This window comes from Pelecanus crispus, chromosome 3 (assembly GCF_030463565.1).
Source record: "Pelecanus crispus isolate bPelCri1 chromosome 3, bPelCri1.pri, whole genome shotgun sequence".
NCBI classification, from domain to species: Eukaryota; Metazoa; Chordata; class Aves; order Pelecaniformes; family Pelecanidae; genus Pelecanus; species Pelecanus crispus.
This window is the reverse complement of record NC_134645.1, coordinates 133,218,843-133,244,094: the sequence shown is the minus strand read 5'-3', so window position 1 is coordinate 133,244,094 and position 25,252 is coordinate 133,218,843. Positions and strand designations below refer to the sequence as shown.

General features: G+C 52.5%; 3 protein-coding genes across 8 annotated transcripts in view; 1 reads left to right on the top strand and 2 right to left on the bottom strand.

Annotated features, from left to right (window-relative positions):
* The window catches only part of IFT172 (intraflagellar transport 172), a 42,000-nt gene extending 30,810 nt beyond the window's left edge, over positions 1-11,190 (top strand). For both annotated transcript variants that reach the window (XM_075707653.1, XM_075707652.1), the window contains exons 37-48: positions 145-254; positions 762-825; positions 1,120-1,206; positions 3,433-3,549; positions 4,041-4,151; positions 4,944-5,063; positions 7,584-7,679; positions 8,351-8,410; positions 9,220-9,318; positions 9,696-9,849; positions 10,720-10,811; positions 11,101-11,190. In XM_075707653.1, coding sequence (XP_075563768.1) covers positions 145-254; positions 762-825; positions 1,120-1,206; positions 3,433-3,549; positions 4,041-4,151; positions 4,944-5,063; positions 7,584-7,679; positions 8,351-8,410; positions 9,220-9,318; positions 9,696-9,849; positions 10,720-10,811; positions 11,101-11,190 — 1,200 coding nt within the window. The remainder of the gene's footprint in view (positions 1-144; positions 255-761; positions 826-1,119; positions 1,207-3,432; positions 3,550-4,040; positions 4,152-4,943; positions 5,064-7,583; positions 7,680-8,350; positions 8,411-9,219; positions 9,319-9,695; positions 9,850-10,719; positions 10,812-11,100) is intronic.
* Positions 11,191-11,984: 794 nt separating this feature from the next.
* KRTCAP3 (keratinocyte associated protein 3) lies at positions 11,985-14,190 on the bottom strand. Its single transcript, XM_075707771.1, has 6 exons — positions 13,981-14,190; positions 13,849-13,908; positions 13,043-13,243; positions 12,647-12,781; positions 12,211-12,294; positions 11,985-12,020 (listed from the first exon to the last, which is right to left on the bottom strand). The coding sequence occupies exons 1-6, from the start codon at positions 14,188-14,190 to the stop codon at positions 11,985-11,987; spliced, it is 726 nt and encodes a 241-aa protein (XP_075563886.1).
* Positions 14,191-14,632: 442 nt separating this feature from the next.
* Positions 14,633-25,252, bottom strand: part of NRBP1 (nuclear receptor binding protein 1) — a 42,341-nt gene continuing 31,721 nt past the window's right edge. For 3 of the 5 annotated variants that reach the window (XM_075707353.1, XM_075707352.1, XM_075707356.1), the window contains 11 exons: positions 21,703-21,786; positions 21,380-21,438; positions 20,079-20,177; positions 19,871-20,003; positions 19,481-19,583; positions 16,354-16,404; positions 16,121-16,256; positions 15,978-16,031; positions 15,525-15,588; positions 15,401-15,456; positions 14,633-15,196 (listed from right to left, as the gene is read on the bottom strand). In XM_075707353.1, coding sequence (XP_075563468.1) covers positions 15,098-15,196; positions 15,401-15,456; positions 15,525-15,588; positions 15,978-16,031; positions 16,121-16,256; positions 16,354-16,404; positions 19,481-19,583; positions 19,871-20,003; positions 20,079-20,177; positions 21,380-21,438; positions 21,703-21,786 — 938 coding nt within the window. In that variant the 3' untranslated portion in view covers positions 14,633-15,097. The remainder of the gene's footprint in view (positions 15,197-15,400; positions 15,457-15,524; positions 15,589-15,977; positions 16,032-16,120; positions 16,257-16,353; positions 16,405-19,480; positions 19,584-19,870; positions 20,004-20,078; positions 20,178-21,379; positions 21,439-21,702; positions 21,787-25,252) is intronic. The other 2 variants (XM_075707355.1, XM_075707354.1) reach the window with 2 other exon arrangements.

The following is a 25,252-nucleotide window of genomic DNA, read 5'->3' as shown; positions in this document are numbered from 1 at the left end:
CAGGAAGCAGAGAAGGGGGTTAAGTTTTGGGAAGAGACTTTCTGTTGTTGCTGTGTGCTGGTCACTTCCAACAGCACCAGCTCCAGCCTGGGCTGCAGGGTGCCTTTGGGGTTTCATCCCATGGGACTGTCTCTGGCCCTGCAGGCAGCCGAACTCTACCTCAACTTGGACCTCATCCAAGAAGCTATCGATGCCTTCATTGAAGGGGAGGAATGGAGCAAAGCCAAGCGCATCGCTAAGGAGTTGGACCCCAGGTATGCCCTGAACTTCTCAGATTATACTCTTCCTGCTCCCTCTCCCACTCCCAGATGATCCCTTGTCCTGTCCTGTCGCGCTGCCCCCAGCTTCCCTGGATTCTCCCCACAGTGGCCTTCCCAGGCTCAACAGGGCACACTCTCCACAGCTGCCCTTCCCAAGCCATTTACCATCCTGACACTCTTCTTTTGCCGCACATCCTATAGAAATCGTTATCCCCTTTTGCCCCATCCCTATCCCTATTTCCCCTTCCCTTGGCATAATCCTGTGCATGCATTTCCTTCTGAAAGTCCTATGATCCCATTCTCTCCTCTCACATCATATTGCCAAGAGCTGCCTAGACCCTTTCTTTCCCCTTCTACCTGTGCTCCCAGCAGCAGGCCAGAAAGACCGGGCACAGCTGTAAGACCTCTTTTTCCCAAAGTAGTCAAAGTTGAATTCAGCCCCTGCACTGATGCAAGACACTATTAGTCTTGCTGCCTCTTAAGATTCTTTCTACCCAGTAGGTCAGAGGAGTATGTGGACCAGCGTTACAAGGAGTATTTAAAGAACCAAGGAAAGGTAGATTCGGTACGTATTTGGGATGTCTCACAGGCTAGTGAGTGATGTCAGGATCTGTACAGATCCTTAGGGCCTTTCTCATGGGGCTTTTGCCTGAATATGCTCACAGGTGAGGAGTCTGTATGTGCCTGTGAGTCGTGGTTTCTGCATACCAGCTGGGTCACATGGGATCTGTGCTTCCATACCACGAAAGGGGAGGGACTGTGTGTATGTGAAGAAAAGACCTGGGTGGGCTGATGCCTGCCTTGATGCTGGTAGGAAACCTTGCCTGCACAGTGAATTTATGGTTGTTTCCATCCCCAGCTGGTGGGAATAGATGTCATGGCTGCTTTGGATATGTATGCAGAGCAAGAGCAATGGGAGAAGTGCCTGGAGGTTGCAGCTAAGCAGGTGAGTGCCTGTGTAAGCCCTCAGGAGACAGACATAGAATCATCGAATCGTTTAGGTTGGAAAAGACCTTTAAGATCATCCAGTCCAACCATTAACCTACACTACCAAGTCCACACTAAACCAATCAAGGGTAGACTAGACTAAACCATGTCCCCAAGTGCCACGTCTGCCCGTTTTTTGAACACTTCCAGGGATGGGGACTCCACCACCTCTCTGGGCAGCCTGTTCCAATGCTTGACTACCCTTTCCGTGAAGAAATTTTTCCTAATTTCCAACCTAAACCTCCCCTGGCGCAGCTTGAGCCCCTTTCCTCTCGTCCAATCGCTTGTTCCTTGGGAGAAGAGACCAACACCCAGACATGGGGCCCTGGCTCTCTGAAGCAGGGGCAGCAGGAATGAGTGGGCAGGGCAAAGGAGTTATTTCTGTGGGGAGCACGGGGAGTCGCTGCAGCAGCTCAGAAAACACCTCTCCACTGTCCCCATCTTGGCCAATCAGGCCTAGCAGGGAAGCATTAGAACCCAGAAGCATATTGGCTTTAAATTTTGTGATCAATGGAGCACTGGAAAAAGCTAAATGAGTTGTTTGGGCTGGAAGTAATTGGTACCATGGAAACAAAGAGACTTATAAAAGAAAGCCTTCTTTCTGCATGTTCTTTAGAGGGCTTGTGTCAGCAGAAATGAGACATCCTTGTTGTGAAAGCAAATTTGACATTTTTTTCATTTTTACTGACCTAAAAGTATCAAATTACCTCAGCAGAGTAATAAAAATGGGGAAAAGCAAAATGAAACTGTTTTACAGTGCTATTCCAATGCAGTAACAGCAGGAGAAAGCTCTAGATTACCACGATCTACTTTGAGGGTTTGTTTGTATTCAATGGTTATTGATTGGTTATTGATTCAATAGTTACTGATGAAGGAGCTAAACTAAGGGCAGGTGTTGATTCTTTGAAGTGAGGCATTGCTTCAGATCGAGTAACAGGGCAGCTCCTGGCAATGGAGGCTGCAGTTAGCGGAGACATCACAGCTAATCATTCAGGCAAACACTGGTAACTTGAACAAGCACTGGTAGCGAGTTGTATTTTCTAATGCAGTAACCAGTAACCTGAGTTTGGGCTCTACTATAGTAAACTTGATTTCTTTTTGATTTGGGCTTCTCTGGTGATACAAATGGTCTTTGTTGTAGTAGTTGTTATCTTGAAGACTTCTGTGCTGATGTTTAATTATCAGGAGATACCAGTGTTGATCATCTTCCATAAAGAATAACTTCACGCTCAACTGAATGGTTAAGACTTAGTTTTATTGTCAGCCAGGCGCAACACTACCACATTTAGTCCAAGATGTTAGTCTGTTTATGCCTCTAAGAGAGTGTTAGCACAACCTTGCTCCATGACCAGTGCAGAATTTCATGACTTCTGACTCAGCTGTTCTACAGTCATTATACAGGAAAAAAGTTAAATTTATCAAAACAGGTCACATACCAGACTTAATCTTTATCCCAAACTGTCCTGTGCCTAGTGTTTCACCAGCATCCACATCTGGGTGTTCAAGTTCTAGACATATTATTGGGGCACTGGTCTCTCTTGTGCTTAACAAACTTGTTTCCATTGCTCATTTTTTTGACAGGATTGCACATTTTACACCATGTTCTTCATCTCATTACTGTATTTAAGCCTGTGTGAAACAGGTCTTTCCTCAGTTGAATTTCTGTAAGGCTGACTACAGTCAGTCCTCAGCAAAGTGTTTATGTGATCAGCATATGTATAAGCAGCGCTCCAAGGAGACCTCCAGTCCCAGAGATCTGACAGCATTTGGATAACTGACTAGAGCAGCCTTGCAAATTATGAACATCTTCAGTCAACAGAGTGTTTTGGTTCATTCTTTCATTAGACTAAGGACTGGTTTACGATTGATACCTGTGGTGCCACATTGTGGAGATACTGCATCCTTTAGGTATTTGGCAGTATTCCTTTGACAAGTGGTGAACAGCTGAAAAACAGTTTTATTTCATGTGTGGAAGGATCATCACAGCATCAGCTAGTCAGGAAAGTGGGGCCCACATCAAAAACCAGGTCTGCTGTGTGCAGTCTGTCTTTGCCTGATTAGCTGGTCTCGCCCTTTGGGACTCAGGTGTATGGGTGTGTGTACGTGCATCTGAAACTGTCCCTACTGAGAGACAAGTGGGCGGTTCGTGAACTTCATGCTGCTGCTTTCTGTGTGCCTTCTCCAGAACTATAAAGTCTTGCACAAGTATGTAGCTCTGTATGCAACCCACCTCATCCGGGAGGGCAGCTGGGACAAAGCCCTGAGCCTGTATGTCCACCATGGAGCACCTGCCAACCCACAGGTAATGAAGGCAGCACGACTTCCCTGCGTGAGTTGCCAGAGTGTGCTATGATCTGCTACACGAGTCAGGCTTCCAGTCCAGAACTGGGATTGCCAGGGGTTCAACATGTTCAACATGCCACTTCAGCCCTGCTGTGGATTATTCCAGAGGCTCCTCGGCTAGAGGACTAAAGGCAATCTCCTGGCATATTCTCCATGGGGAAGGAGTAGGGGGCAGCTGAGTATTCATGTTTGTTTCGAACACCTTAACCACCAAGTCCAGAATAAAATGAACGGTTTGCCTCTCTGAGAGCACTGGCTACAGGAAGCATTCTTCCCCATTTCCCTGCCTGTCCTGTAGCTCCCCTTGCAAGCAGCGATCTGCAGCAGCGTGCTCCAGCAGCCGGTGTGCAGAGCTGCTGTCCCTCAGCCCGTGCTTGACAGCAGGAGAGCTCCAGACATTTGCTGACTCCCCATCTGGCTCCCTCAAGATTTCTCTCCTTTGTGTTGCAGAATTTCAACATTTACAAGCGTCTCTTTGTGGAGATGGTGAATGCGCCTGGCATGAATTGTGCCGAGGCCTACTCCAGCTGGGCTGACCTGCGTGACGTTCTCTTCCACCTGGTGAGTGTGGGCTGCGGCCACCGCTGCCTGTCAAACTCCAACACCGCGGTGGCTCCTAGCAGGGAGAAAGAAGAACCAGTCTCTAGCCAGGTGACATGGGCAGTATTTGTAGAACACAAACCAAGGGGAAGTGGGGAAATGTCCACAATGTGCACGGTAGAACAACAGGATCCTGTGAAGTGGACATGGCTGGGCAAGAGAGGTCAGGGAAGAAGATGACCCTGCACTCAAGGCCAAATCCTAGAAGCGGGTCTGGACGTCGGCACTTGCAGAGCTCACGGTGTCACTGCTGCATGGGAGCCTATCACAACATGCCCACTTTTCATCCTACACCCGTATTCAGCAGCCTGGGTGGGGTAAGGACCTGGGAAAAACACAGAACTACTGAGCCTGGAAAATAAGAGCCCTCCCCATCTCCCCTGAGATGCTTAGAGCCTTCTGCTCCTTCTTCCCCGTCACAAAATAACTCAGCCAGAGCCCATGATTGCCTCTTCTGTTTCTGTCCCACAAATACAACCTCTAGCACAAACAAAATCCACAAATCCTCCTTTGTCCGTCCAAACTCACCCCTGCTCCCAGTGCTGTCTGTTGTTGCAGTACTGTTGGCTCTCCCCTTCTCCCACAGCCTCCTCCCTTCAGCACGCTGTAGGACGCAGAGCACTCTTTTCCAGTCCCCAGAGGTGCCTGGGTATTTCAGATCCTTCTCTCTCCCAACTTTTCCCTGGACTCAAGTGGATGAAGAGTGACCTTGTGCTCTCATGTTCTCAATTACTCTCCTTTTCTCTTCTCCAGTGTGAAAACTTAATAAAGTCAAGTGAGGCAAACACTCCAGCACATGAAGAGTTTGAAACGATGCTGCTGATCTCTCACTACTATGCCACCCGCTCCGCTGCTCAGGGCGTGAAGCAGCTGGTAAGGTTTTTGAAGTTCCTTTGCCAGGTCACCACCCTGAGTGCAGAACCCTGTGGGGACATGCAGGCTCAGGGCTATCCATAGTTCACTATTCCACTTCATGGATCACTTACACATCATGGATGCATGAGAATGGGACTACAGTGATCTGGGAACCCACCACTAGCAGGTGAAACTGGAGATAGTCTTCTCTGACTCCTAGCAGGACCTGCCCCCAACCACTGAGGCTGAGAAGTCAACCAGTGGGAAGCTGATCCATATGCTCAGCGTGACTTTGAGAGCAGAGGCACCAGTAGAAATTCAGGGATCACACAAAAATCTGGTCTTCCCAGGAGAGGCATTGCTTCCTCTTTGGCTTTGTGCAGGGCTTTGGGAGCTCATGGGCCTGCGTGCTGGGCCTCTCGGGGGGCTTTGGGAGCTCATGGGCCTGGGTGCTTGGCATCACACAGGGCTTTGGCAGATACTGGACCTGTGTGCTGGGCCTTCTATGGGGCTTTAGGAGCTCATGGGCCTGGGTACCAGGCCTCACAAGGCACTGTATTTTTGAGTCTTATGTGCATTGAGATTTGTTCTGGGCCATGATATACAGCAGAGTCCCTGCTGAAGTCTTGATCCAGATGGGATTATGGAACTGTGATAGAGCTCTGTATGACAGTGGGCCTGGAGCTGTGATAGAGCAGGCTGTGAAAAATAAAGGTTGCCACAGCTAGGACCCCAGTAAAAGTCACAGGGGAGACTGGGGCTTCCCCATGGCTCTGTGTGTGTAGATGTTAGGGGTCCAGAGACATGTCATCACAGAATCATAGAATGGTTTGGGTTGGAAGGGACCTTAAAGATCATCTAGTTCTAACCCCCCTGCCATGGACAGGGACACCTTCCACTAGACCAGGTTGCTCAAAGCCCCGTCCTACCTGGCCTTGACCGCTTCCAGGGATGGGGCATCCACAACTTCTCTGGGCAACCTGTGCCAGCACCTCACCACTCTCACAGTGAAGAATTTCTTCCTTGTATCTAATCTAAGTCTACCCTCTTTCATTTTAAAGCCATTACCCCTTGTCCTATCACTACATGCCCTTGTAAGAAGTCCTTCTCCAGCTTTCTTGTGGGCCCCCTTCAGGTACTGGAAGGCTGCTATAAGGTCTCCCCAGAGCCTTCCCTTCTCCAGGCTGCACAACCCCAACTCTCTCAGCCTGTCTTCATAGGAGAGGTGCTCCAGCCCTTGGATCATCTTTGTGGCCCTCCTCTGGACTTGCTCCAACAGGTTCATGTCCTTCTTACGTTGGGGGCCCCAAAGCTGAACGCAGTACACCAGGTGTGGTCTCATGAGAGCAGAACAGAGGGGGAGAATCACCTCCCTTGACCTGCTGGTTACACTTCTTTTGATGTAGCACAGGATACGGTTGGCCTTCTGGGCTGCAAGCACATATTGCCAGGTCATGTTGAGCTTCTCATCAACCAACATCCCCAAGTCCTTCTCCTCAGGGCTGCACTCAATCCATTCTCCGCTCAGCCTGTATTTGTGCTTAGGATTCCCCTGATCCATGTGCAGGACCTTGCACTTGGCCTTGTTGAACTTCATGAGGGTCACACAGGCCCACCCCTCAAGCCTGTCAAGGTCCCTCTGGATGGCATCCCTTCCCTCCAGCATGTTGACCACACCACACAGCTTGGTGTCATCAGCAAACTTGCTGAGGATGCTCTCAGTCCCACTGTCCATGTTGCCGACAAAGATGTTAAACAGCGCCGGTGCCAATACCAACCCCTGAGGAACACCACTCATCACTGGTCTCCACAGAAAGAAAGAAAGAGTCAGAAAGAGCCAAATCTGATGTCTTAGAAACCTGTACAGACCCACACAGTTGTGGAATGTTGAGGTGTTGGGTTGTCTGTTTGGGACCATGAAGGAAGGGTGGCCTTCCCAGTTTTGGTGTGATGAGAATCTATTATCTGGCAAGCAGGAAAGTGAAATCTCCCTTGAATTCCTCACCCCCTGCTCCAAAATTCTTTTGTGAGTGAATACAAGAAAAAACTTGTGGCTGTGGCAGAACACCAGAACAGGTTTCTTGGCAAGTCTCCATCCCTTGAGATACTCAAAACCTGACCAGACATATTCCTGAACAACCTGCTGCAGCTGACTCTGCTTTGAACGAGGCAGGGGGAGGAGGACTAGGTGATCCCCAGAGATCCCTTCCAACCTCAACTCTTCTGTGACTCAGACGGTGGGAGTTTGGGTATGGCTATAACATGTATATGTATATAATGGGTATTCCAGTAAAAAATAGCAAGGTTTATAAAGCAGAACTTCATCTTCAGGTGACAGTCCTCCTGTGTGTTCACATAGTGAGGGTACTTAGGGTCAGGACTGAAGTTTTTAACCTTTGTTTCTTAGACAAACATGTCAGGAATATGTGGGTGCAGAGTCCCTACTGTGAGTCTGGGGCAGTATGATCTCATGAGATGCCTTCCAACCTGATTTTTCTGTGCTGATTGTTGTGGCTTTACTGTCCTCTGTGTCTGCAGGACACTGTGGCTGCCAAGCTGTCCGTTTCCCTGCTGCGCCATACTGAGCTCCTCCCTGCAGACAAGGCTTTCTATGAAGCTGGGATAGCTGCCAAGGTAAGAAATATCTGCCACCAGAGCGGCTAAGCAGGTAGAGGACCCTGGACTCGGGGATTTTCAACTTTTATCTTCCCCATCCTCCCCTAGCTGCACTGGTAGACCAGTAGCCAGACACTGGCATTGGAGGTCTTACCTCAAATACCTTGCCAGCCTCTGCCTTTTGTCATGGACTGGCAGTAGGTAGTGGGAGGGCAGACCTGAGCTAGCCAGGGGACATGAACTGCAGGCCCAGGGGGTAGGCCAGAGGCCACAGTATATGGCACAGCTCTGTTAGTGTAGATTCAAGACTCCTAACGGGTCTGCCTTGCTCTGGGTCACCTAAGTGCTACCTTACTCCTGACAGTGCAGGCTCTGCCCGCCTGCCCAGATGCAGTGACACATGGCAAGCACAGCAACAAGTTCTCACTGTCTGACGCTGGCTGTGCAATAATGCCCGACTCCATCTTGACTCCATCAGCTAGTGGGCTGGTTGTCCTAGCAATTGCCTGTGAAACAGTCCTCAGGGATGGTGAGCAGAGATGTGCACTCGCCTTCTCCATTACTTGTGCTGCAAGCGGGATGTTGTGGCACAAACTGAATCACATCCTTCCTAGCCATCGCTCAGGCAGGAGAGTTGTGGCTGTGAAGATAAGCTGCCTGGTCTCACTTGGGGTTTCTCTCTGTACTAGGCGGTCAGCTGGGAGAACATGGCATTCATCTTCCTGAACCGCTTCCTGGACCTCTCAGATGTGCGTATAGTCTGCGTAAGGGAGGGCTGTCATACTCAAAGTGACAACGGGCTGTAGGGCCAAAACAGACCCTCAGCCTGGCCAGGGTGCTCCGGAGGTTTGAATGTGGCAGCACGTTTGAGCTGGTGCTGATGGAGAACCCTGAACGCTGCTCAGTGTGTGCATGCACTGAGTACCCTAACACTAACCGTGGAAGGCCTTGCCGTGCAGGGCACCTGAGCAGCCCTGACCACGGCACCCTGTGTGTGCCAATGCCACTGTGTGTGCATGTTGCAGCAAAGAGCAAGCTGGCCTAACAGTTTAGGCCTGTGGTCTTCATGGCTGCGAAGTCCCATTATAGCTTTCAGGATGATCTCATCTGAGTTGTTCCAAGGGAAGGAGAATTATCTGAGGGGTGGAGGGCATGGCCCAGTGCTTAGCCACTGTGATACAAGACTGAGCAGTCCCCCATGTCAGTCAACTCCTTCCTTGACTAGCAGGTTGGTCACCAGAAAACACCAAACCCTAGGAAGTTGACAGACCTTACTGTACCAGTGTCTGAGTGCTGTCAGCAGCTGCTGGGGAGAAAAAAAAGCTCTCCATTTCACCTTTGCCTTCGAGGCCACCTGACAAGTTTGAGTAGTACAGTGTTTCAGGGACACACATCCTCTGACACTGCAGAGGCTGGCCATAAATGCCACCTCCCAGGAGGGCCCAGTCACCACAGCACTAATAGACGGGGCATCAGTAATGCCATCCTCACAACGTAGCTTGTATTGTCGACTCCAAGGATGGTATTGCCTAGTGCTCCACTACTGCTCCTTTGTCAGGCCATTGAAGAAGGAAACCTGGATTCTCTGGACCACTCTGATTTCCAGAGCACAGACATTCCCTTTGAAGTGCCGCTTCCAGCCCAACAGCACGTGCCTGTGAGTGTCATCTGCCTTCTTCAGCTCCCATGAAGAGTTACGCTTCTTCAGGGCCCTCCCCAAAGAGGGACTGGGACAAGGGTGGGACAGGAGGCACTACAGGAGCTGGACATGTCCTCAGCACTGCCCCGTGCCCTGCACCCTGCCCCACCGCAAACACACATGCAGCCACAGTACACACATGCACATACACACACTTCTCATGCCCCCCCCAATATACACATGCTTGTGCATGCATGCATACAGCCCCCCCCCCAGCTATGCATGCATGCACACATGTCCTGCTCTCCCCAGCGTGCTCCCTAGTGCTGCAGAGCAGCAGCAGGGCAACGGCACAGCATGCAGTAGCGGGAGGTGCACTGGCCTCTGCCTTGCAGGAGGAGAAGCGGGAGGAAGTCAGGGACTGGGTGCTCACCATGTCCATGGACCAGCGGCTGGAGCAGGTGCTGCCACAGGATGAGCGTGACACCTATGAAGCCTCACTTGTGTCAGCAAACACAGGGGTGCGCTCCCTGCCCTGTGTGCTTACAGGTAAGCGTCAGGCCAGCTCACATGTATGAGGGAGTACACGGTGCCATGCGGGGAGTGGGAACATGTTGCACGGTGGGTCTGGGAGGGCATTCAGGCTATGCTGTAAGACTAGGGAGACTGTGGCTGCGAGGACCAGTTCTGCTGGAGGAGATGGAAGGGCCCATTTTTTACTGTGAGGCTGACTGAGCACTGGAACAGGTTGCACAGAAGTTGTGGTGTCTCCATACCTGGAGATAGTTGAAAGCCATCAGGACATGGTCCTGGGCAACTGGCTGCAGGTGGCCCTGCTTGAGCAGGGCGGCTGGACCATACAGATCCTCAGAGGTCCCTTCCAACCTCAACCATTCTGTGTTTCTATGATTTTGTGACTGCTCAGTCTCACACAACACTGCCTAGGAGACTGCCCGGCGCTGACACATGTGTGCACATGCAGCACCTGTCTCTGCTTTGCCCCCGCTCTACAGAAGCTGTCTATTTGGGCAAGTACTGTCCCCCCACTTGCACACTTCAGACAGTAAGGGACTGTGGTGCAGGACTTAAAAGAGTCGGTCAGAGAAGGAGGGAGCAGGGGTGGGCCACCAGCAACAGGACTCTGGCTCCAAGGTTTGGGAGCGGGGTGCTATCATTTGACATTTTCACTGGGGCATCCTTGCCAGAGGGCAGCTCAGCCTTCATCTTCCTTTGGTCCCCCCACTGTGGGCACCCCCCTCCTCATTCTGACTCCTAAAAGCCAGGGGCAGCGTTGTTCCCCTGCACTGCCCCGTGGGAGCAGCCCTAGCCAGCTGGCCATGGCAGAGAGAGATGGGGTGGACAAGGCAGGGGTCTGCTGTGGGTCTCGGCTTGTTTCTGAAGGCGTCACTGTGTGACCAGGGTACCCGGTGCTAAGGAACAAGATAGAGTTTAAGCGGCCAGGCCGAGAAGCCAACAAGGACACATGGAACAAGTTCCTGATGGCTGTCAAGGTGAGCCGGGGGGGGGGGGGGGAGGTAGGGCAGAAAAGGCACCCTGTGGGGCAGGGAGACAGGGTGCTCAACCCTTCATGCCAACAATAAAACATTGTCCAGCTGGGTGGAGATGTACTAAACCAGGGTGGTTTTAGTGCACCCTCCCTGTCTGCTGCATGGGGATTAACCTCACTTACAGAGCTGGGGCAGACCCAGCCCTGCCAGCCCTGCCTGTGCAGCTCCGTCAGCTCCCGGGAGTGCGCTTGGGCAGAGGGTGACAGCACTGCCCCTTCCTCTCATTCTGCAGACATCCCACAGCCCTGCATGCCAAGATGTGCTCAAATTCCTCAGCCAGTGGTGTGGGGGACTCCCGAGCACCAGCTTCTCTTTTCAGTGAGGTGGACTGTGGCAACTTTCGGTCCTGTTCTTCGGCACCCTCCACTTCCACCACCAATAAATGTGTCTCAACCCTGCTGTGCTTGTGTTTGTCAAGGGATGCTGAGCCCAGAACACATGTAGCTCCCAGGGCACAGAGCCGTAACGCTGTACACGTGCGTCTCAGCCTCAGTGCAGCTGTGCTAAACATGCACCCTCTGCCTTGCTGGGTGGCTGCCACACTGGGACCATGTATCCGTCTACATCCCTGTGCTGGGGGGCAAGCATGGAGATGGGCTTACACACCAGCTGTACTGTCCTTCCATCAGCGGGCCCAGCTCCCAGCAGGCAGCCACCCTGGGGAGCCACTTAACAGCAGCCAGCGTGAAAATGAAAAGTTTATTTACCTAGGGAAACCAGAGAGGCTCACAACAAAGGGGTTCTTCACCTTCCGCTCCTTGGCCTGCCTGAGCACAGGCACAGCAGGCCGACCCTGCCTGCTCTGCAGCAGGACCACCATGACCCAGGCCAGCCCCCAGCACCTCTGCCCGCCCCCACCACTGCACGTAAAAGACCGGTGGAGCCTCTGGCGGGCCGGGAAGGGCCTTGTAGCTTGGGGTGAGAAGGGGAGACCCAGGGCCCGTGGCACCTGCTGGGCAAAGCCTTAGTGACCATGGGCAGCCTGTGTCTGGAACCTGCAGGGTTTGTCCCAGGTGGGGTGGTGGGGCTGGGCGGGGGGGGAGGCACACCACTCCCCCCTGCAGCCCACCCTACCCATGCCTACACCCAGGGCAGGAGCACAGCGTAGGCACAACTTCACCGCGCTGGATCGCAGCATTCCTGCAGCACCACCTGGGAGTGAAAGAGCACGCATGAGTGCAGGACTGCGCTGCAGGGCCAGGCGTACGCTGACGCCTCTGGCCAGAATTTGTAGCACGTGCTTGGAAAGAGATGTTTCGGGGGCTGGCGTGGGCAGGGGCCCTCTGACAGCAGAGTCTGCCCCCCGCTCATCCCCCAGGCACAGCCCGTGCGCTGCACTCACCTCTCCAGGTGACTCAGCCATCCCCCCCAGGAGCTGCTGCCTCTCACGTGGTGGCCTTGCCTTCACAGTACTCGGCCCAGCCAGCTAAAGAGAAGAAGGAAAAAAAAAAGGTGGAGGGACGCAGGGATGTGTGAAAGGCTGGGCCAGGTTGGGGCAGGGGGTGGTGTTCGCTCAGGACAACCAGGACAGAACAGGCTTGGCTATCAGAGGGATGAAGAGGAGGGTCCCTCTGCAACCACCCAAGATGAAGGGGTGCCAGTCTGTCACCAAGGCTGGCTAGAAGAGGTTCAAACTTGACATCCCCTCGCCCCATTGCTGCACAGCCTGCTTGTAGGGCAACAAGGGCCCAGCAGAGCCCAGCACCTTCAAAATGCAGCAAAAAGGCAGCAACGGCGGGGCAGGGGCAGGGAGACCCGTCCGGACTGATGGGGCGTACCTGCTCTTTGCCGTAGCTGCCTGCACAGGGCCCAATGCCCCGGAAGATCAAGGCCACCAAACAGCACCTGCCAGACAGCACGGCTTCTGCAGCCGCCAGCACCATGGCGGGGAACCAGAGCGCCAAGGCTGTGTCCTGCAGAGCAGAGGGTCGGAGGTCCCTCAGGGAGCGTGGGGCACTGCGCCCAGCCTGCTGCGTGCGGCTGAGCAGAGGCTGCGTGCCGGCAACAGGGGAGGGAAGGGGCAGGGGGAGAAAGGGAGAGGGAGGGAGAGCAGGAGGAAGAGAGGCAGAGAGAGGGTGGGCGAAAGAGAGAGGGGGGAGAAGGAAGAAAAAGGAAGAGGAGAGGAAGCAGAGACAAAAAGGAAGGTGGGCGGTGTGGTGGCCCTGCAGACTCACGTAGATGCGCGTGGTGTTGAAAGGACAGTCGTTGGTCACTATGGCTGCACGGGCATCGGCAGGCAGCGCAGAGCTGTTGCAGCCCACGACGAGGTGCATGCCCCGGCTGTGAATGGTGAGGGCGATGGCCAGTGCCAGCCCCACGCTGCACGCTGCGGCCAGGAGGCAGCTCAGCAGGGACACGCACAGCAGGGCCCAGTGCTGCAGGCAGCAAGGAAGCGGGTGAGAGCGGGGGAGAGCGGGTGAGAGCAGGGGAGAGCGGGGCCGGGCAGAGCTGGGGCAAGCGCCTGTGCAGGACAGCAGGCACGCCGCCGCCGCACGCCCGCTCTGCAGAGCGATGGGGCGCTGGGACCCCCCGGTGCTGGCACTCAGCCAGCACATACAGTCTCTTGCCCCTGCCAGCGTGGCTCGGCCCCGCACTCCGACGCATCTTCGGCGCCGTTTGCATCCTTGGCCGCTCCCGTGAGCCCGGAGCCAGCGGACGGCGCCGTCCAGAGCCCCAGCACCGGCCCAGCGCCGCTGAGAGCCGAGGCCCCGGCCAGCAGCAGCCGCATGCGGGCCCACCCCGCCCCATGCGGGCCCACCCCGCCCGAGCCCGCAGCGCTTCTGCCCCCGGGCCGCGCCCGCGCCCCGCCCCCCGGTGCCGCCGAGCCGGGGCAGGCGGCGACACCCGCCACCGCGCGAGGCGGAAGGCGCCTCCGGGGCCAAGGTCCGGGGAGCGGCTGCCGGCAGCGGCTGGGCCGCGCCGAGGCCCCGGGCCCGCTCCGCCGCCCCCGCCGCGGCCCCCGCCGCCGCCCCGCACTCACCAGGGCGGCCCGGGACAGGTTGTGCGACACCAGGATGGCGACGATGCCCGCGGCGATGCTCTGTGGGGAGAGACCGGCGCTCACACGCGGCCCGGGCAGGCCCCCCCCCCCCCCCGCGCCCCCCGCTCTCACCAGCAGCCCGGAGCCCACCGACACCACGTTGCTCGCGGCGTACTCGGGGGTTTGGGCGCGGCTGGCGCCGGCCACGTGCCGCAGCACCGAGCCGTGCACGATGGCGCCCAGCACCAGGCTGCCGTGGCCCAGCACGATGAGCCCCAGCCCGGCGCGCATCAGCCGCCGCGGCTCCGCCAGAGCCCCCGGCCCCCGCCGCCCCCCGGCCATGGCCGCCGCTGGCCCCGCCGCCGGCCCCGCCCCGGGGCAGGGCAAGGCCGCCCCGCCCGCCGCCCGCCCCCGGCGCGGAAACAGCCAGCACTCGCGTATTTACAAAACAGTTTATTAAAAATAGGAAATGATAAGAAATGAGATGCAGGCGCGGCGCTGCGCCCAGCCCCGCGGAGCCGCGGGCTCAGCCCCCCCAAGCCCCTCGGGACGGCTCCCCCCGCCCCGGCAGCCCCCAGGCAGCGGAGAGCAGCGGGGCCGGGCCCCGCCGGGCTCCGGGAGGCTGCAGGGGCCGGGGGCGGCACAGAGCGCAGGGCCGAGCGCTGTGCAAAACGAGTGAACAAAGTGCAGGCAGAGGGGAGAGAGGAGGCAGGCGAAGCGCCGGGCAGGGGCTGCGGGTGCCCGGCCCCCCCGGCTCCCTCTGCCCGGGAAGCAGGGTCGAGACTGCTGCCGGGGGCAGCTACAGCGTGGGGGGCAGGGAGGGGGCAGGGCTTAAGGGCTTCCCCTCCCCCCCCGCTTACCTTTAAATTAAAAAAAAAAAAAAAAAAGGAATAAAGAAAAAAAGAAAAAAACCCAACATTTCTGTGCTGTGCAAAAGACACTTTGTACAATTCAAACAGAACAAACTCCATGCACATGAACGGGGCTACAGAACACCCCAAGCCAGGACCCGGCTCCCCGGCACCACCTGGCAAAATCCCAACAAAAACAGGGCTGGAAATAATACTGATGCACAAAGTCCCCTTTAATAGGCGGGCAGGGAGGATTGTCGCTGAGCCCAGCCACGGCACATGCAGGATGAGCTTCCAAGCACTGCAGCTGGGGTCTTGCTGATGCCCTACAGTGATGGACAGACACAGAGGGGTCACAGGCAACAAAGCCGCGCTGGCCGCCTGGGAGCCGAGGGGTGCTAAGATGACACAGTCACTGCCGTCAGGGCTCCGTTCCGGGTGTAGTAGAACTTGCTGAATGCCTCTTCAAGTAAACAGGTAAGTCTGCTCTGGTCAGCCTGGGAAGGACAAGACACGATGAGGGGTAGGTCCAGTCCATGCAAAGCTAAGAGGTCGGCTGAAGCCTGCCAGGGCACGTGGGCAGGGACACGTCTTTTTTCTTCTACCTCCCCAGCCAGAAAAGGACTGGTCTGGCATAAACCATTCAAGTTTGAGAAAGGAACGCAGACCTCTATCCCTACCTCAGCCCCAGGCCTGCTTACCTCACTGATGAATCCAAGCTGGACCAGTTCAGCTGCCAGCTCCTGGATGTTGTCATCTGCAACAGAGGGACGGGTGTGAGTCCCAGGGCTGAGCGCACCAGACGATGGGAAGAAAGGTACTTACTGGGCTGCAGGTCACAGCTCAAGTGTCGATTCAACTTGTCTTCCAGTTTCAGCAGCAGTGTTAACTGCAGGGCAGAGAAGTTCTCATGAGGGACTGCATGGTGGCCACAGCCAGGAGCATCCCCAGAAATCCCCATCGGGACAGGAACCGCCCCCCTCCAGAGCCCCACAGGAGTCTAACAGAACCACCACATCCAGTTCCATTCCAAACCACAGCTGGCAGCAGAGGAAGCCAGAATCTGGGGGTGGGCCGAAAACATTTGCTATGTGCCAGGTCAGCCACGGGCATGGGCTTTGGGATCTGGCTTTTGGATCTGGCTTTGGGCCCCAAAGACGGCAGCTGTGGCAGCAGAGGGTCACACCAGGCACCAGCAGCGTGCTGGAGCCACGTGCTCTGCACAGCCGCCCTGGTACACCCCCGCGCAGCACGCGCAGCCAGAAGATGGGAACATACATGGTGCTTCACTCCCTCCTCTACTGACTCAATGTTGCACTGCATCAGCACCACCTGAAACAGGAGCAGAGACACCCGTGACCGACTGCTGCTGCGCAGCGCAGCTGCCTGGCGAGGGGAGGAATGGAGCTCCCGTCTCTCACCTTGCGCGTCTCCACCTCAGCAGGCTCCGGAGTCGGGGTTTTCACTGATGGTGGAGCAATGGGAGACTTCACCACTACTTGCTGGGGCTGCTGGGGTCGCGGCATCCCAAAAGCTGTGAGTGGGTAGATACCATTCCTGCAAGAAAGGAGCAGGGACTGAGGTTATGCCTCTCCGAATTTTTTCCAGTCTTACACACAGTTAAAGTTGCCCTTTAAAAAAAAAACCCTCTTACCTTACATCCTCCAGGAACTTGTCCAGCTCCAATGCCGGAGATTGTGAGAAGCTGGGGGGGGGGGGGGGGGGGGGGGGGGGAAGAGAAAAAAAAGAGTACTGAGGTGAGATGTCATCTAATAGAACCATCCACTCAAGTCTCTTCAGATGCAATTTCAATTCCCCATGTCCTAGACTACGGCTGTGTCAGCGGGCAGGATGAGTACAGACAGAGGCAGCCAGCCAAAGGCAGGACAGACTCTGTACAGGAAGCAACTATTCATAGAAGCTAAGGATGAGGCAACATTTTAATTATGGCAGAACAGGTATCACCTCGCTGTAGAGAGTTGTCCAATGCAATTATTTGGAAGCTAGCCCAATACACCATGTTCCTAGCAAGGTTTTTCAAAGACATCTGTTATACCAGACCCACGAAGCCTGCGTCCCATCTCCAGAAGAGCCAGGACACTCAGCACTGCAAAGGCAGGAACCTCTGCAGCAACTGACGGCACAGCATGACCAGCCATATCGCTCCAGACCAGAAACTGGAAACTACGCCTCAGTATTTAATGCACTGCCCAAATATTTCTCACTGGAGTTTGGGATACTTTTGTTCTCTCTGTAATTTCTTTCCCAGATTGCTCATTCAGCCTGGTGGCCTCTTAATGTAGTGTCCTAGAGGAAGTCTTCCTACCAATTTGCTTTTAATTCCGTAGTCCCTAATTCCATTGAAGATCTTCCTTGGTGGTGGCTGACGGAGGACAGTAAGCACTGCCAGTCCCTCCCCTTTGTGCCGTAACTTGTCGTATGCCTGCTGCTCTTCCCCTTTCTCACCCTCAGGAACACACAGTTCCTCCATGGGGTGACGCTGATTTACAGCCCCTTGGTGAAGCCAGCGCTCTGACCTGCTCCAGCACTGTTCACAAAGGTTGCCACTTTGTCCGTGGTACAGGTAACATCTTTAGACATTTCACTCGACCACCGTAACCTTCTCTCCCATTATTTGGCATCCTGATACCACCATGTGCTCTCAGCTATAGCTGCACAGCGGTGCCTTTTCAGCAAGCTGGGAATGGTCTTTTCCTGTGGTGTTACTTCACAGCCTTCTCAGACAGAGCAGCAGTTCTTTTTTTCTCTAAAGCAAGCTATTATTGCCTTTTGCAGAGCACAGGGAGTTAGCAAAACCAGAACAGTCCACAGCGAGTACCTCATTTTTTTCTGGTTCTGACTAACAAGATGACACAGGTTCTCCTACTTTACTAATTCCCCAGTAAAACGCTTCCCTCATCACCTTAGTCAATTCAGCTTTTTAGTGTCCACTTGACCACAGCTTCTTTTAGACTGGTTGCAACAAAACTTTGAACTGGCAGTCTCCTCCATACCACTGCCTTAAGACTGCTTTGAAGAATTTCAGAGATTAGCCAGAGGCTGCAAGCTGCTCAAATCCTGCCATGACCCCCCACCCAGTGCTTTGCTGTTCCACCTGGTCTGGTGTAGGCTGCACATCTGTCTCAGTTCTGCAGAGCACTCTCCAGCCCTTCTCAACACACACAACCTCTGTAACTTTCCCAATCAGTAGTATTCTTCAGCAAAAAATTACAATTTTTTTCTAGCAGCTCAGTTTGCATGGCACTGCGATGAATCATCTGGAAATTATGCTCTTGGACATTTCAAATCATTACTATGCTTTTTTTTCCTTTTCCAGCACCTCTGAGGTACTGCACTACCAGAAGGCAAGTCCCAGGCTGGCCTATGCCAGATAGCAAATCCTCTGCAGACTGAAGTCCAATATATGTAAAGAATCTCTCTTGCACGGCTTTGGCTGTTCACTTTGTCCTCCATTCTGAATCTTTAATTAACAAAAAACATTCCAAAGGGAATTTAATACTATTATTTATTAGCACTATGAAGATCAGAACCTCAGTTTTTAGAAAGGTCTATATGGCTCAAATAGCTTCTCAAATGATCAATGCTTTTTTTCCTTGTCTTGATTACTTTTGTCCAGTAGCCTGAGCAACCCAGAATGCTGGGCTACCCTGGAAGCACCTTGGCCTTCTCTGGAACTACAGTATCCACGTTAGTCTTTTCAGCTAACCCCTCAACTAGCTGAGGTTTCATTATCCAAAATTTAACATCACTTTTCTGGCACTCTATTTGCTCCATATATATTGCAGTCACTTACTTAGGGAGCCACCTCTATAGCTTAAGACACACTGTGTGTTATTGATAGCTGCCCAAAACAGCCTTTCCCTTTGCATATTGTAGAATGAGATGCTCCATTAAGAAAACAGAGGAACCATTTCTCCAACATTCTCAACTCCATTTGACAAGCCTATGACTGGTCCAAGTCACCTCCCCAAACTGTTCAGCCAGGTTTTGCTAAGGACTGTTCCAACTACAGTGTGTTAGTTTCCCACCCCTCTGTCTGGGGAACAATTCACACCTCAGCTACATGGAATCTGTTCACAGAACATGGGTGCAAGGTCTTCTTCCACCCAGGAGTTACTCTCCACAGAATTTTTTGTGCCCAGACAGAGAGTGAATGCTCCTTCACCAACAGCACCATCAGCTCCCTTTTGTTTCCCAGTCAGCGGTGAAATTCCGACACTAACTTGAAGGGAAGAGTCCCAGATCACAGAATCATACAACAGAATAGAATCATAGAATCGTTTAGGTTGGAAAAGACCTTTAAGATCATCCAGTCCAACCATTAACCTAACACTACCACGTCTGCCACTAAACCAATTAAGGGGAGAGGAACAATTAATTTCATGTTTCCTGGCTTGCTGGCTGGATTATTCTTTAATGAAAGTAAAACCAGGAATCACTGAGGTTGGAAAGGATCTCCAAGATCATCAGCCCAGCCATCAACCCAACACCCCCATGCCCACTAAACCATGTCCCCAAGTGCCACCTCTGCTCGTTTTTGAACCCCTCCAGGGCTGGGGACTCCCCCACCTCTCTGGGCAGCCTGGTCCAATGCTTGACCACTCTTTCCATGAAGAAATTTTTCCTAATATCCAATCTAAACCTCCCCTGATGCAACTTGAGGCCACTTCCTCTCGTCCTTCAGTGCTCACGCCAGTGCCCTGGCACCTGTTCCACGTGCACCTGAGCAGCCCCCTCCAAGCACACCACAGGGTACTCACATCATCTTGACTCCTTCCCTGTCCGCATGATTAATCTCTGCCAACACTGCACTCATGTCAAGGTTTTTGGTCATTTCTTCTAAAGCATTTTCAGGAATCATATCTATTAAAAAAAAAAAGTTAGACCTGAACAACTGCAATTCCTTTCCAACCTAAGAAAAGCAATAAAAACGCGAGAGGCTTTAGGCTGTTAGTCTCCCACACGACTCGGAGCAGGCAGGGCACCATATTCCTCCAGGCTCTGCAGTGACCGCTGCTCTGTTCACAAGCCCTGGTCCCTGCCTGTAAAGAGCAGCATGAAGGTCTCTGTTTCCAGGATGCCCGCTGTACTGACAACTTAGCGAAGCTTTGCAGAACGCGAGATGTGGCACCCTGGGACTCCATACTCACGCTGATGTCCAACGATACAGTGAGCAGCCAGTAGCTTTAGTGATGGCACCTCAAACAAAGCCTGATGAAAAAGCAGCTCCCGGGCAGTAGGACGCTTGCCAGGGTCCTGTTCTAGACACTTCTGAATGAACTCCTGAAAGACAAAAATTGCATGAGACCACGTGCAATGCCAGCACATCTGCAGGGGCGCTGATCCCTCCTCACTCACCCTCTGCAAGGGGTCCTCCAGCAGCTGGATGGCACTGTTGATGGCCTCCTGGGGCACGTAAGACGACTCTCCATTACCCTGTATTTCCAGCACCGCCATCTGCGAACACAAAGCAGCGCATCAGACTTCACTGAGAATTACTGACTACATTGAACAGAGCTCAAGGAGGCCACTGCCAAGCGTGAAATCGTAACAGCCAAGTGGTTTGGTGCTATTTAAGGTCACAGTTTGTGGAGGCAGAGAGAGAATGACTGCCTCATTACGGTAGCTTGTTTCTAGCACGCTAACAGATTGCCAGGGAGACCTGAAAACCATGCCAGCATCACCTTAGACAGTTAAGTATCTCCATTTTGAATCTCATGATCCATTGGTCTGCACTTCTGCTTGATAATTCCCATCCTCTAATGAAGCAGTAACTGGATCACTGCCAGAATCTGACAGTGTCCCTCTTGGCTGTATGAATAGCTCTGTATTACAGGCAGAAAAGCAAGCACACAATGCCATCCAGAACTGGCTCTGGCCAACACATACACAAATTCCCAGCTACAAAAGGCTGGCAAAAGATCCCAGAGAATGTCTTAGGATTCAACTCAAGTTTTGCTTCCTAAAAGTTGTGTGTTTCCACAGTTCTCTTCCTGCTTCACTTATGGGATGTGCAGCATAGGTTCAGAATTCTTTGTGTTGGCTCTTTCTGACAAGTCTTCCCAGAAAATACTCTTACCAAGAACTCCCATTTCCTAGATTTGGGCCTACTGATTGCAAGGACAGAGGAACCACTAAGCTGCTAAGATCAGGTACGTCAGACTCGTGCCCGACTGCACCTAGCACATGTATCAGGTGGGGACAGGCTGGCCCAGAAAAGTTATGGACTACATCTGTCCTCTCCTCCAGATACCACAGGAAGAACAGGCACTCCCCAGAAGGGGAGTTTTGTTCTCCACGTACATTAACTACAGTTTGTAGTAGTGACTGTTCCCACCAGCCAGTGGGTCAGACTTCAGAGCTGGCCAACACCTGCAGAGTAATGAATTTCAGATTCATTATCAGAATTCTCAGGGAATTATCAGAATTCATTAGGAATTTCAGAAAGAACCACGCATTACCGAGCTATTTACTTCTTAGTAAGGCATTCGGGGGAGCCTCAATAGGGATCCCTCCACGGCAAAGTGCATTCGGCTCGGAGAACAAAATGCATCTGTTGCCAAGCTAACCCACCCATAACCACAGCATCTCCACAGAGCTGTCTCCTTCCCTCAAACTCATTCTCTCTCTGGCCCATAGCCAAAGCATTCCACACTCACCTCCAGTGCACACATCCCGAAGGAGTAAATGTCCACAGCAGTGGTGACGTTGGCAACTTCTGTAACACAGAAATAACGCTGTTATCAGGCCATCCCTGTATTCAGGGGGACCACCTCTGCATCAGGCTATGATAATCCTGCAGCCTTCTCTCCCTCTTCTGCTATCAAAAGACAGAGGAGTTGGAGCATTTAAGCAGGCAAATAACTCAAAACTGTTAATGTGACATCTGTCATGAGCCTGTAGCTGAAAACAAGATGCAGAACAGCTTGGAAGCATTAGTAAGGCCAACAAAACCAGGCTTGCAGCTGTAGCCACACCATACCTCCATATTCCGGGGCAAAGAAGTGCAGGTTCTTCTGCTCCTCACGACAGGTCTTCACGTGGTTGTTAATTGTGTCCGGTGCCACTAGAAGAAAGTCATGAATGCTTAGGACACAGGAAACGGTAGCCCATCCCTGACTAGATCCTAGGGATCACATGCAACTCCAGGGCCCTCTGGTGCCCAAAGGGGCAGCACAATGGAGTTAAGTTGGCCCTTCCGTCAGTCCCTCATCTCAGGTCACCTGCCCTGAAATACTTCTCCATTGTTTCTTGGCTGAGGATCGACTGAGACAGCTTAGCATTACTCTCCAAGAGCAAACCTGGAGACCACAGCTTCTGCCGAATGGGAAGACAAGCTGGGAAGGACTCCCTGTTGAAGTGAGAGTCCTGAAAGCACCTAACTTAAATCAGATCTATAGCATTTGTCACAAGCACCTCAACTATAACAGAAGCCCCAGGAACAGCCAGAGATGCCAAGATCACCCCAATTAGTCACCACCTCAGGGCTCCAGGAGAGGGACAGACCTACAAGGCAACTCTTCCACATATCAGCAGGGCACTGGTGCCAAAGTGCCTCAAGACAGAAGTCAAGCAAAGCTGCTGAATGAGGAGAGATGACCACCCCGACAGCAGAGGACTCCCAGCAGCCAGCTCCTCCACAGCAATGACCACAAACAACTCAGAGCTATGGGGAGGGAGTAACAAGAACAACAAGCAGAACACAAGTACGGACTGCCCATAAAGGATAAGCTTTGGGACAGCCACCTCTGAAAAGGCTGCAAACAACTCTCCAGAACTCAGCAGCTGGCTCCTCCAGGGAGAAACACTGAGGCACACAGGGAGCAGAGTCACCATCCCATCCGAAGCTCCACTTCCACCCTTGAACGTGCCTGATCCCACAGTCTCCTGCCACACGTGACTCTCAGAGCTTCTGCTAGAGACTTGCAGGAACTAAAAATAACTTCTCCTAACCCTACAGTATACCACTGGTGGGTGTGAGGGGTGGAGATAAGGACAACTACAGCCCTATGAAGGGCCAGAGGATGATCACATCCAGAAATGCAGTATTGCTGCAGATGCACCACCTGAACGCTGTGAAGTTTTTGATCAAGAACAAATTTTTCCTCAGAGTGACCAATATCATTAAGATTTAGGCATTCCCCTGAGGCCTAAGCTGTAACATAATCACAGGACCTCACTGATCCCAAACACGTCTGTTCCCTGTCTACAAGAACTATTACTTTGTCCCAGTTTTTGCAGAACAGGGTATTTAAGACTTCAGAAACCCTTCTGCTCTGAAATGTGATAATTTTTTTGTGTGTTTGGGTTTTTTTTATGGAATACTGGATGTCTTTGTGCAGCATGCAGTATACATGAACTATTACACAGGTGTTTTTGTGAGCCCTGCTAAACCTAACACCTATTCCACGCGTGACAGCCTCTGACTACCCAGGAACTAACCAGACAATCTGGGGATAGAAAGTAAGACTTATTTTATAAGTCGTCTATTTGTTCTGCCTTTCTTATCAGTACAATGGATTGTAAGAGTAAACAGGAACCCAAAACTCATCTTCAGCTACGCGGTTCTGTACAGTCAGAGGTCTGGCAACCACCACCAAGATCCTGCGTGTAGCTAAGCTGCTGCCAGGGCAGCACCACTGCCTGGCTGGGGCCAGACCCCGGGAGAAGGGCAGAGGCATCAAGGCCTGTCCTGAGAGAGGGGCACTGTGTCAGCAGTGACAGCGCTGCAGAAATCCAGCACGTGCCATCAAGTGTTGGAGCAATGTCCTCAGGCAGGGATTCTGGCATAGTACTACCCAGGACAACACTATCCTGCCAAACATGGAGCAGAATCAGCCAAGTATAAAGTCATCTTCCAAGCGATGTTTTGATTAGCTTCATTTTCCAATGTGTCTTTAAATACTGTTAGTACTGCGTGTTGGATGGCAAGGGGCAGTTCGCTATCCAGCCATCCTGCCCTTTGCTCCTGGGCGGCCCCGTTTAACAACAGGAAGAGGCTGTCATCAATCACAAAAAGCCATTATCAGCAGCAACCTTAGCCACTGATGTAACATAGGCACTCCCATACTGGAAAGGCAAGTACGATGGAATCCTAGCCCAAGCTCGATCTATAATGGCTGCCTGCACCTCATTAAGGACTTGATAATAAGCTGCTCTGCGCCCAGGTCCTACGGACATTCCACAATGGCACCAGCATTTCTGGAAAGAGCCGGGATTGCACTGTCTGTGGGAACTTCCAACTCAGACACACAGAAAGGCAGTTTTGAATTTGCTGTTGTAGGTCATCCAGGGACCTGTCCCCTCTGATATTCTGGTCCTTGTGCCTCCAAACTTGCACAGGAACTCCTCAACATGTTTTTCTGTCACTATTGCAGAGACTAGCTCTGCAGCTGGGTTTGATTAGCCATACTTGGCCAGGCTTTTTCCTGTTCTAGCAGTTTATATCACAGCTCACGTGCAACTTGTCTGCAAGTCACATGCACAACCTCGCTCTGCAAAGCTGAAGAAATGCAACAGTAGAGCAGTGGCATAAGACTACCAGATTCTTCACTGCATGCCTTAGAGCTGAGCAGAGACAGCCTTGCCAGACACGCATCTGTTCCATTCATCACTGTGACCACAACAACCTGTTATTGAAGTCAACTCTGAAAAACTCACTGCAAGCATGTTAAACAAGGCAGACAAAAGTGCTGTTACACCGTGACAGCATTGTAGAAGCTGGGACAAGAAGCTTTGGTTTTGGTCCGGTCTAGTCACTACTGTAGGTCCATCACCTTGGTGTGCAAGCCACTTAGCACAGATAGAGGCTTGAGAGGAGCTTCATCTGAGCGTATATTTTAAAACAAACTCTTAACTGTACAAGATAAGAATATACACTTTAAGGTACCTCTGACACAAGCACTTCTGACTGATTTGCACATGGTTGCTACCTGCCATCCACTACTATATCTAATGATGACTCTTAATTCTGTGAATGATCAGATGCATGAAGGCTAAGGACAGTTATGTTAAGCAAGACAAACAATGAAGGTGAAAAAGTAAAGCCAGATCACCAACATTAACAACAAATACGCCTTTCTCAGCCACAGAGAAGACAGCAAGGGGCAGGCTACAAGACATAGCACCACATGACTGATCAGTCTGGTAGGGAATTAGCGAAGCAAAGATGAATTTTAGAAAAGGATTCAGCCAACTATGGTGTCTGTGCAAGGCAGATGACAGGAAGAGATGTGAAGTACAGTAGAAGGTAGGATAAGCAACTTGCCTTTGGCAAGCTGAACTCAATCTGACAATAAGAGCATAAAGAGAAATAATCAGCATTACTGCAGGAACATGCAGAGCTTGCTAGACTTCTCAAACCCTCAAGGACATGCTAGAGCACAGAGCTCACCAGGGTAAACAGACACCTCATCAGAGCACCCGTCAGTCATTAGAAGCGTGAGCCAAGAACACACTTGGTGGCATTACTTCCCAACTGTCACCAGCAGCAGGTTTTAGCAGATATGCCCAATCACACGGTGACTTGCCCT